Source organism: Triticum dicoccoides, chromosome 3B, assembly GCF_002162155.2.
Source record: "Triticum dicoccoides isolate Atlit2015 ecotype Zavitan chromosome 3B, WEW_v2.0, whole genome shotgun sequence".
In the NCBI taxonomy this organism is placed as follows: domain Eukaryota; kingdom Viridiplantae; phylum Streptophyta; class Magnoliopsida; order Poales; family Poaceae; genus Triticum; species Triticum dicoccoides.
The window spans coordinates 795,917,356-795,929,436 of record NC_041385.1 but is presented as its reverse complement, the minus strand read 5'-3'; the positions used below and the strand labels follow the sequence as shown (position 1 = coordinate 795,929,436).

The window sequence follows — 12,081 nt, the reverse complement described above, 5'->3', positions numbered from 1 at the left end:
AGCTTCCTCTCGTTGCATAAGGAAGATGGATCAAGCGCCAAGGCAAACGCAGAGTCGCAGATGCAGTGTTGTTGAGTTTTGACTGTCTTTGTTGGATCGGAATCAGGACGGGAGTTGGAGGCACGGAAGGCCGAGTCCATGTCCGCGAAATTTGTTAGCTCTACGGAAGGACATAGTAGGATTAAACGGGTTAAAGTAGATGGCGGAAAAATATTAATACTAGTACCTTCATGCAGGTTTCTGATGATTCGAGCGCTCCACCTGAAATGGGAAAAGGGAAGGAGAGATAAAATACTCAACACTTAGGCACTTTTGTAGTAGCGGAATTAAGTAGCCTGTTGACAAGTAGCGAACCTTGGAGCATGCTTGGCTTGCTTCACAGTTCGCACCGTACATTGTCCAGGTGAACCAGACATGTAATGGAATAGTGCAATTCCAACCATGTCTGCCATTTCCAGTCTACTCTCTCCATATAGTAGTAGTATATACACTTCTATGATGCAGAAGCAGAGCTCCTGCTGTTCGCCTCGAAGAACAACACAGCGCAAGTCACAGTTCTACTCAAAGAGACAGATGATGATATTAACATTGTTACAGATTCTATGCTGGCTGGTACCCGGAAATTACAGCACCACTCACCTCGTTTGAATAAACTTGGACCAGCTCATCAGCATGTGTAGCAGATACGAGAAAACAATGGATACAAACAGGAGGAGAAAATTCAGATGATGTCACCAACTCAATGCTGATGAATCTTGATTCTTGAATAAAAATTGGGTTACAAGCTGCTGGGAAGAAAGCAGCGGAGCGAGTGATTAAAGTACACAGACAAGCCAGGAGTACAACGTTATAAATAAACACCTGACCAATTTTGAAGGAAGAAACTTGAATGGTTCTTGAATCAATTGACGGAAGCTAGAAGAATATTCAGGCATGAGTGGACAGAATGAGAGCTTCATCTCGTCGCAGAAGGAAGACGGTTCAGACAGCTAGGTAAGTGCAGTGGTTTTGGCCGTCTTTGTTGGAACGGAAGCAGCGGAAGACTTGGAGCTAGGCTGGTACGATCGAAGCCATGTCGATGGAACATGTTAGTTCTCCTGCAATGCCATGTGAATAGCTCAGCTAAATGTTCTGGAGAGAATACAGATTCATTCAAGTACAGAAAATGGCATGTATAATATTGTGGATTGCTAAATGTTACTAGTGGATTGCTTGCTAATCTGTGTTTCCTAGCACGTTATGTGTCTATGTAATATTGTGGTAACAAATATTGCTATCTATTTGTGCACATAAGTAACCAAGGCGAAATTCACATTGCGATTTTCTTGGCACCTTACTTAGACAGTAACGTTAGCCCTTAGGTTTCAGGATCTCAGGGGTGCTGAATGAACTAGCTAGCTAAATAAAGGAGGCAATAGAAATGCTGTAGAGCAGTACTCCCTCCGTCCGGAAATACTTGTCATCATCAAAATGAATAAAAGAGGATGTATCTAGACATATTTTAATTCTAGATACATCTCTTTTTATCCATTTTGATGACAAGTATTTTCGGACAGAGGGAGTATCTGCGTGCATGATTTTCATTGTGTAGCCTCCACCTGAAATTGGGAAAAGGAAATTAAAAAAGGTAAACTCTAACACTTGCTGAAGTACTACTCCCTCCGTTTCAAAATAGATGACCCAACTTTGTACTAGGGAGTAGTAAATAAGGGATTAGAACAGAGGTAGCCCGCTGATGAGTAGCGAACCTCAGCACATGCAGCATTAATTGGTATCTTCCTCCGCCTGAAGCTGAGAAAGAAAGAGGGAGAGGAATGAGCATTTGGCAACTTATGGAGCACGGAAATTGGAATAAGTACAAGCTGTGTGGAGTCATGGTGCGTGTACCTTTCTCGATGTGCAAACATTACCAAAAAGTGCTCCTATCGATATGAAGGTCAGGACGGTTGGGATGGTCACTCGCTGCAGCCTTCAACGCAACCTCTGCTTTATTCACCTCCGAATTGGTAGATTCCTCTGCTTCATTCACCTCTGAATCGCTGGATTCTTCATACCAAAGCTCGAACTCGACATTCTCGAGGGAAGGGAGGTGCCCCATGCCTAAATCCAAGTCGTCACGGCTGATCCATCTAGCTGGGAAGCCGGACTCAAGGTGCTTCAGCCTTGGCGCAGCTCCTCGCGGAAATGTGGATGGCAACACAGGTATATTTCTGAAGGATAACTTTGTCGCATGTGGGAACGCATCGGCAGTAACCACCAACATCTCCACTGCACCCTGTTGTGATAAGCTCTCGATGGCATTTATCTCAAAGTTGAGATAACGAAGAGTGGGCAGCATACCAAGGAGCCGAATGTCCTCCGGTCGGACTTCAAACACTTCTATCACCAGGCAGGAGAGGCAGGAGAGGAGATGAAGCGATGACAGATTAATCCATGCCGGCAGTGTCTGGAACGAGCCTAGTCCCGCAAAAGATAATCTACGGAGCTGAGGAGGGGGCACCCAGCCTTCGTCCACTGGATCAAAGCTTTCATTATAGGGCTTAATATGTAGACTTTCCAAATTATGCAAATTACTCAGGGATTCCATTAAAGCTTTTTTCGTGCTTTCATGCATACAGCTCCAAATAAACATGAGCACCCTCAACTTGGTCAGATGGCACAACTCTTTCACAATGTCCAGGTTATGGTTTTCATTCCACGCGTGGCCCACCTGCAGTCCATGTATCACTTCTAGGGTTGTCAGGTTGTCCATCCCAGAAGGCAACTCTGTACGTCCATTGATATATAGGCACTTCAGATTTCTCAAGGAAACAATGCTTGATGGTAAATTTTCTAAATTGCAAGTTCCTCTCAAATCCAGTGTTTGCAGAAAATATAGCTTTCCTATATCCACTGGGAGCTTTTTAATATTCTTACTTCCTACTCTCAGATACCTCAAGTGTACCAAACTACCAACATAGCCAATATCTGAAACAGTGCAGTCCTCCAAAGCCAATACACGCAGAACTCTTGAACTTGAAACAAGCGGCATGTGGTGAACATTATCATTTTCAAAAACAGTAACAGACCTCACTTGTGCCATGTTGGTGGTAGCCACATCTACATTGCCCTTCTGGATGGATAATATGTGAACCCTGCTTTGTGAGATGGGCACATTTCTCCTAGTACCATCCAATATAGTGACAAAGTTTTCTTCACTAGACAAGGAACATATGGTATCAAGCACCATGTCATGCACACGACAAGCTTCTACCCTTCCATCTTCATTGATGTCAATTGGCTGGATCATGTTTCTATTTATAAGCTCGTTAAAATAAGAATCACCGAGCTCATATAAACTAGCTTCTTGTTTTTCACTGTAAACAAAGCCTTCCGCTATCCACCTCCATATAAGCTCATCTCTCATAATCTTGTGATCTTCTGGAAAGATACTTAGATATAACAAGCAAGGCTTCAAATGAAATGGTAGGTCATAATAGCTAAATAATAATATCTTCTTCATCTCCTCTAGACTGCGATCTTCTGTAAGACCATGCCCAATGGAATTGAGCAAACCATGCCATTGATCCTTTGTTTTAATTTGACAATTGCTAGCTAGAAGACTTGCTATAGTAATAATAGCTAATGGTACCCCACCACATTTCTTTAAGATATCTTCAGATACTTGCAAAAACTCTTGAGGACATCCTTGTTCATGAGAAAATACTCTTTTATAGAAGAGTCTCCTCGATACATCATTAGAAAGAGCTCTCATTCTGTAAATATCATCACCGGAAGAACAACATGCTTCTGACACACTGACAATACGACTTGTTGTGATTAGCCGGCTTCCAAAGCTTTTCTTTGAAAAGGCACACTTGATTACCTCCCACACCTTTTTATCCCAAATGTCATCAATTACGATGAGGTACCTGATGAATGTTTATGAGAGTTAGTTCACAAACTAGTCGATGAAGATACATGTTCTAAGGAGACTATATTAAATGTTATCCAAGTGCGAAATCACCAAGAGGACTAGAAGAATTTATATGAAACACTATAAGACTATATATAGTGAATCAATGATATGCTACCAGAATGAATATATACTAAGAAATAAGTTTCATGGTTTTACTATCAATATGTACTAGGAATAAAGAAGCATACCTCTTGTTATTAAGGAATTCAATGAGCTCGTCAATGAGATGCTTTTCTTCCCTTACTGCATTATAAATGTTTGCATATTTGTTCTTGTCAAGTTCAAAGAGAATATCCTTCAAAATTTTCCTCATGTCAGGATTCTGAGAAACTGAAACAAAAGCACTACAATCAAATTGCACTTTGATTTTATCATACGCTGCTTTGGCCAGAGTTGTCTTGCCTAACCCACCAAATCCAACAATAGAGATCACCTTCAGCGGATGGTTTAACCAATCATCACCCCCAATCAACATGTTGATCAACTCATCACGTGTATCTTCAATGCCAATGAGCTCTGTCACATCTTTGTATAAAGCCATGACACGAGGATCAATGCTAGCACTAACAGGGGTTTGATGCACAAGCTCATACCTTTGACGCAGCTCAGCCAATTGTTTAGCCTGACCAACCGCTTCTTCTAGAGCATCAGATATCCCATGCAGACTCTTTCCCTTCTTGAATAATTTGATGGTCTTCTTGAGCAAATTTTTGACTCTGTTCTTCGGGTTGGCAGCCTCACCACCACCCTCCACATGAACCATGAAGGTGTCAATGATGTCTTCCATTTGGTAGGATAACTCCTTCACCTTTCCTGCCCAAATCTTGACCCCCTCACCGAGCTCTTCCGGCGGCACTTTCGCCACAGTGCGGAGGGCGGCATGCATCAATGTGAGCTCTGTCACGAGAGACTCAATGCCTTTCTTCACTCGTTTCTCCAAGGTGAACTCACCGACGAGCAGGCTTGTAAGCTTTGGGAGGAGAGGGCCGATGGCCCCCATGGCAATCTCCATGGCTCGACCTCACCACACGCTCTTGTGGTAGTGCTTTGGGTGGACGAGAGCTAATATCACCACGTGGTTGGTAGGAAGGTCCTCTAGGCAATGTGTGTGCGGCTATCATGGAGGAGAAGCTAGCTAGCTATGTGGTAGAACTAATTGACAGGGTACCGTATGTGCTAGGGCGAGGCTCAGATGCAATCTTGGGATGGGGCATTGGATGCCACTTCGACTGCAGCGACAGGGTTAAATTACACCACGTCACCGATCTCCATGCGCAGACTTTACGTACCTGCTGTCGTGCCGAAGAAAAATAGTGTTGAGAGATTCCAGTTGCTCCCTGAGACCATGTGTATGTGTGTGTGCATCATGTGAGACAAATGTGTATGTGTGTGCGACACACCCTTGCAATGTTTAAACGCCACCCGTTCATTGGCACTTGTGAAATCATGTGAGATTGCCTGCGATGATGCGATCGATGCCTCTGAGCAAGTGCACTAGTTTAGTTTTAAACTGCTCGGTTGCATTACCTGGAGATGCCCCTGAGCAGATGCATTAGTATAGTTACAAATGAACTTCTCAGTTTGCATTACCATGCATACCCATTTACCTCATTCCAAGAATGGTTTCGGCGTGCGAGGACGTGATCAGAGCCAGAGGATCGCCAGGTGTTGCAAGCATGAAGCGCTGCTATCAGCCGATAAGCGCACCGCGCAAGGGACCAGAGACCCGTCATGGTGCATACGCGCCCCATACGGTTGGATTGCCTCCCCGCTGCCCGGTGACAGTAAACATTTCGTCAGGGAAATCACATTCACATCCGACCGCGTGTCAGCGAGTGTCTCAATTTATAAAAATGGGTCCGTGTCTGCTATAGGAAGAAAGCACCGCATTATAACAATTACTTAAAGTAGATATATACAAGCCAGCAGTACATTGAGAAAACTAATAGCAACCAATACGAATAAAAGGTGAAATTCCAAAATATTGTAGCATAAATTGAAGGACATATTAATTCCATTCCACTTTTCTGGAGTAAAACGACTCTGAAAGCAGTTAGGAACAAAGAAACATAATGGATAATCAAAGCAGGCAAATTGACCAGCTAGTCATACATCACAAGTATATAACTTTTCCTTACAAAAGAAAGAAATGGGGAAGAAAGTTCGTCATTAGCAAAATTCAGGGGACGCCACAGAAACTTGGTGGTTCTTGAATCTGACGGAAGTGATAACAGTATTCCGGCATAAGTGGGTACAATTACAATGAGAGCTTCATGTTGCCGCAGAAGAAGAATCAAACACCATGGCAAAGTGTTCCTGTCTTCTTGAGTGTCACTGCCTAAGTTGGCAAGAATGGAAGCATTCAGGCAATATTTCTAAATCTAACACATGTAGAAGACGAGCGTTCAACATAAGCGACACTGGAACGACAATAGCACATGGATATGGCAAGAGAGCCTACTTGGACCTTGTTGTTGTTGTTGATGGTGGTCATGTCTGCCGCGCTCTTTCGGATGGATGATCTTCAGCGTGCCATGCAAGTGGTTTTCTTCACTTGGCAAAAACATATGCACTACTAGGAAAACCCTTACCAGTAGCGCGGGGTTTCTTGCTATTAGTAGCGCGGGCAGGCGCGCTACTGCTATGGCGCTACAGCTATTTTTTAGCAGTAGCGGTTGTTTGGCCCAACGCTACTGGTATCTAAAGCTAGCTATAGCGCGCTTTCATCCAGCGCTACTGATAATTATCTATAGCGCGTTGAACTAGCCAGCACTACTGTTACTTGAGTGCTACTGGTAATCTTTACCCCCACGCCACTGCTAACTTTTGGAATTTTTTTTTGCGTTTTGGCTCTGTACACAATCAAACAGATCCACCATTTATATAATAACATGCATATTCATTGAAAATCAAGTGAGTCATTGATGAGCCAAAGTTATTAGAAGTCTCGACATGTCTCAAATATCTCATCATCATCAATCATGGTCGAATACATGTCCCGAAATAGCGTTCAAGTCATTACAAGTTCTCAATACATGCAACTACATGGTCACATACTCATGTTTCATCATCAATGTAGACTATGATATGACCGCATAGAAGATAAGAGCGATCACGATGATCAAAAGCGGTATTATGTAGTAGTTTTTGCAGCGGCGCTGGTTCTGAATCCCCTGTTGTGCTATGAATCTCAAGTAACTAGCTTCGGCTTCCGCTCTGCTATCAAACCCTTTCTGGCTTCCGCCGGAGAAGCCAGAGACTTGGGCCTGACACTCTGGCCACTCATCATACACACCCGGAACATGCCCTACATACAAGGCATACCACTTCCTTGCCATCATTGATCTATATACCTGTCAGAGATGCACATATATATACCATGAAGCGAATTCAACAAAACAGTTATGAAATAGAAGCAACATATAGAGTAAACATAGTTAACAAATTTACCAAAAATAATTAACTAGAGCGCGGCACCATACATCTAATAGTTTCGTCGTACTGAGAGATTCAAAGTTTCATCGTACAGAAAGTAACAAGTAACTAAACAGACACATTGTTTTTAAGCAGTGCACTCTTCCCATTTGTCCATATCCGGGAGGACAGACCCAAGCTTAGTGAAAGGCGCCATGTCCTGACGCTGTAGGGCAATGCGGGTTCGGACGTCAGCTCACGATATTGGGCCGGCGTAGAACATCCCATTCTCTTCGAGCACATCTTTGATGATGATGGACGCAATTTCCTGTTGGATCCGGTAGAAATCATTTCGAAGTCGATTATCCGGCACGGCTCCAAAGGCTTCGGCCCATCTCTGGATATGGGTATTGGATGAAGATTTCATGCAAAGTGATTGCACATCCCCTCTGTACTCCATCATTAGATGGATGACGTAGAATCCATCATTCTCACTTCTTGTCGGTTGCTGGATGCAACAGAAGTCAGTCTTGTGGCTGAAACAAAGCCCGGCCTTATTTGTTTTTTTGTGTTGGATGTAGCCACCCCGCATGCTGAAGCCCAGCATAGCTCTGTCCAGAACATACTTTATGTGTGTAATCTTTCTTCTCTATGTGCTTCGACGGGTCCAAATATAGAGCGCGGGAGTAACGCGGGTAAAGAACAATGAGAACGCCATGACACCCCCGCTGCGCAAAATACACGATCAAGTTTAGCCTCCATGCGTGCAAAGTAACTATTGAAATGCACGAAAGGATGTATGTGTTATAGTGCTATCCGCGGATGACTTACCTGGGATGATAAGGTAGGAGAATCGTTTCTTTGTCCTTATTGCTGACCAAGAATTCTTCGATGTACTGACTCGCATATTGACGGTTGGCGTCGTTGACTGACAAGAAGCCCTCATGCATGTAGTATGAGTCCGCGACCGCAAGACCGGTGACTTGCTCTCTCCTGACGATGTAGTGCATGTGCAGCGCATACATGCGGACGAACGTAAAATCGAGTGTCCTCATTTGAAACATCTGGAAGATGTAATCAAGCCTCAGGAAGAAGAGGTCCGCGGGGCATGTGTGGACATACATCTTGCAACTGCTCGGCACATGAACCATATAAAGTGGGTATCCTGGATCATCCGAGGCGAGGAGGCTTCTCTCTGTCGAAAGCACATGGTCATGGAGTCTCCTGAGATCCCCTTCTATGGCAGCTAGTGCATTCGCCGGTACCATTGGCTCTCCCACGACATGGATTAATGGCGCATGTTTCATCGATACATGGTCAACCTTGGTCAAAGGTTGCTGGCTGCTAGAACCAACATTGCCAGCTCTATTGGATTTTCTTGCCGCCGGTCTCTTCCTCTGCTTCCTCTTGGTGGGCTGAGGTGCTGGTGGGTCTGTCAGACCCTCCCTGAGCACCACCCCTAGTGTTTCCGGGCTCAGCATTGGACGTCTCTGGCTAAGTAGTTGAGCTTGGGTGGAGCTGGCATCTGGAGGCGTGTCCTGCGAGGATTGCATGAACAAAGACTTCTTGCACTCCCGAGGACGTTCTGGCTCTGGTACATGCATCTCATATTCATATGGTTGACTCGTTGTTACTTCGTTGTCAAAGGCAATATTGCAATACTGGTTAGGGTCATCATCGGCCTCCTCCATGTCATGATCCCTATCCTCTTCCATAGGGCAGATGGCATCATCTGCCGGCGGAACGGTTGGCCCTCCTTCCTCATGTCTCTCGATCTCAGCAAGCAGCATAGACGATGGTTGTACTTGTGTAGGTGGTGTTGTGGTCATACCTTCATGAGGTCCCGTTGGTGTGCTCCCGGCCACCTCGACACGAAGAAGATTTTTCGGCCACAGGATCGGCCAATTTTTGCATTGGCCAAGCTGCGTGGGAGTCTCGTCATCCTCTCCATCGGTTTGTATCGGACGAGGGAGACCCTCATAGCCCGCTTTCACACTCGCCAAGGAGACCCTTAAGGCGTTATCAGGCATCTTCCGGCGGTGAAACAATCGATCCTTAGGCTTCACTATAGTACCCTTCCCCACATCCACTAACCCGCCCTTCATGTTGTAAAGGAGGGTGCACGGAGTGGAGTCGGCCTACAAAGACATATGCGTGCGGCATTAGAGATCCAAAAAGAACGGCAACTGAAGATTAATTAATTAGTTGAGTTGATGAAGGTGCGACGACGTGTATTTACCGTGAGGGCGTCGAGCTCAGCCAATGTCGACGGCCCGACATTCAAGCCAGAGACGGAGCTAGGGCTGCTGTGAGAGTTGGGCGGAGGAGCAGGTGCTGGAGGAGGTGCGGGTGCGGTTGCCATACTAGGTACGGGTATGGGTGCGATGTTCATTGAGTTGCTCCTGGTGAATCTGGGCATGGGAAATTCACTTGGTGGCGCATTTGGATTTTGTTGCACCCATGTGACCACTGTTGGAATCAAGGTTGTAAAGGCATCCACGAAATTAGATCTACAGGCAGCGATTATCTCAGTTTTGGTCTCAACTTTTGCTTTCTCCATCGCCCGCGCCACCTTCTCGTCGATAGTCACTTGACTGAACTTCTTTCTCTGTCTTTTGGCCTCGGGGTCCTCGCTATAATAGTACTTTCAAGTGGCCCCATCCCCGGCGCCATGCACACATCCATATTGCGGCTGCTGGCCGGGCGGGTGTCCCATCATTATGTTCATGGCCCAGTTGAAAGGAGTGTCCCACTTGTACTTCTCCGACGACTGAGTCGACTGAGTCGACGAGTCCCTCTCGGACGCAAGCTTGTGTTGCTCTCTCTGCAAAATGGACAGTGAATCATTTAACGAATGCGACTAGAATGTAGTAGACTTCGTTGATCAGAACCTAATATGTAAGATGGTAAAAGGATAATTACCAGTAATCTCATGAATTTCCTAGTCGGCCCGTCGGTGAAAAAAATTCTTTTTCTTGGGGTCCCATGAGAATCGGGCCCTGATGAAGTCGTGCTCCTGCTGGTCGGTGAACTCAGCCAATGGGTCTGGGATCCCCAGACGTTCACATTCTGCGTCCTCCTTAGCCCTCATGGGCCTCTTTCCCGTGTAACCACGACTTCCAAGGCGGTGGTTCCCCATGTTCTTTGCCTGCAGCTGCTTGCCTCTCTCCGACCTGGCCTTGGCAGCTTCTTCATTGCAAGTCTCCTTGAACTTTTCAAAGTCCTCTATCATAATTTTCGGATTGTCTGCAACAATCTCGACGTAGGTTTCATGGTCTACTTGAATCGCCTTTTTCACCCTAGTTATCCAAGCGCTCAATGCGTTGCTGAACTTCCCTAGGGCTTTGTTGTTGATTTTTTTCATGGCATCATCATCCCATGGGTCGACTTCGTCATTACGACCGGGGAACAGGAATCTTGCGTGCAACCTAGTTAGAAGCAGCTTCTTCAACTGTTCATTCTTCCGTATTTTTGTGGTGTTGATGTTAGCGGTATCCCGTAGGATGCATGCTAGTTGGTTGCCGTAACACCCTGCCACTTCTCGCGGCTCTATTGGCTCGAACTCGCCAGGGTGCACCTCCGTGACCACCAGTCTTCCGGTCTCGAGCTCATTTGGGCATCGTGTCCTCTTTTCCTTCTTTCCCTCACTGGCTTGGGAAGTACCACCTTCCGTGCTATAGTCAGGAACATCATCAGCGCCAGTCTCAGTGCTAGTGTCGTTGGTGGCATCAGTGTTGGCGCCGGCGCCACCACCGTTCTCATCCGTCATGAAAAGGCGGTCCGGACACCCAGCTTCCTGTCTCTCCTGATCTGCCAGAAAGTCGAGGTAGGCGTGTGCTCGAACTAATTGGGAGTGAGAACCTCCGGCCTCATCGGTGTCGGTCATGTTTCCTAGGGTTCAATGTCGTAGTCGTTTAATTATCGAGCTTTATATAATAAAGTGAATAATGACAAAAAAAGTGACGACCTTTGTTTTGTCAGAAATGTCGTTTCATTCCCATCGCGACAAATCTCAAGCACTCGATATGTCCAACTTTCCAGCACAAGTCATGCCGAAATTCACGAAACATTTCGGCATGACCTTTGCTAGAAAGTGCACATATAGAGCGCCTGAAATTTGCCGGAATGGAAATGAATCAACATTTCCGGCAAAACATAGGTCACTTAGCAACATAAGCTGCAAAACTGATCTCACTACATAGAAGAACTCAATAGCAGCCAAATCATCACACACACACTGAATTTACTGAATCATGCATGATTCAGTTAACTGAATTTACTGTCAATAGCAGCAGCACACATGCATCAATATTAACACTAACTGAATTTCAAAAATTAAGCTAACTGAATTAACTAGCTAGCACTAACTGAATTAACTAACTAGCACTAACTGAATTAAGCTAACTGAATTAACACTAACTATCACTGGGCTAACACTAACACTAACAGCAATTAACTAACTAGCACTAACAGCAAATTAAGCTAACTAACACTATCTAACACTAACAACAATTAAATTAAGCTAACTAATACTTGGGAGGGGAGGGGAAGGCACATGTCTAGTGCTCGCTGGCGTTGCTGGGCGTCGCCGGCTGCTTCACGGAGGGAGGCGCTGAAGGGATCAGGGTCGGTGGCCGGTGTCGGGGTCGCCAGGGTCGCCGATCTGCAGAGAGCGGGAGGGGGTCAGAGAGAGAGAGAGAGAGAGAGAG

The 12,081-nt window shown here is 45.5% G+C and overlaps 1 protein-coding gene across 1 annotated transcript; it reads right to left on the bottom strand.

Moving 5' to 3' along the window:
• Positions 1-725: 725 nt before the first annotated feature.
• Positions 726-4,975, bottom strand: LOC119282300 (disease resistance protein RGA5-like). Its single transcript, XM_037562573.1, has 4 exons — positions 4,147-4,975; positions 1,888-3,911; positions 1,749-1,791; positions 726-1,097 (listed from the first exon to the last, which is right to left on the bottom strand). The coding sequence occupies exons 1-2, from the start codon at positions 4,968-4,970 to the stop codon at positions 1,907-1,909; spliced, it is 2,829 nt and encodes a 942-aa protein (XP_037418470.1). The 5' UTR covers positions 4,971-4,975; the 3' UTR covers positions 726-1,097; positions 1,749-1,791; positions 1,888-1,906.
• Between the last annotated feature and the right edge of the window lie 7,106 nt (positions 4,976-12,081).

Bases quoted from the DNA above. Each gene is read 5' to 3' on its own strand.
- LOC119282300 (XM_037562573.1), bottom strand. From the start codon at position 4,970: ATGGAGATTGCCATGGGGGCCATCGGCCCTCTCCTCCCAAAGCTTACA. The intron at 3,912-4,146 runs GTATGCTTCTTT...AACATTCATCAG, and splicing joins GAATTCCTTAATAACAAGAG to GTACCTCATCGTAATTGATG.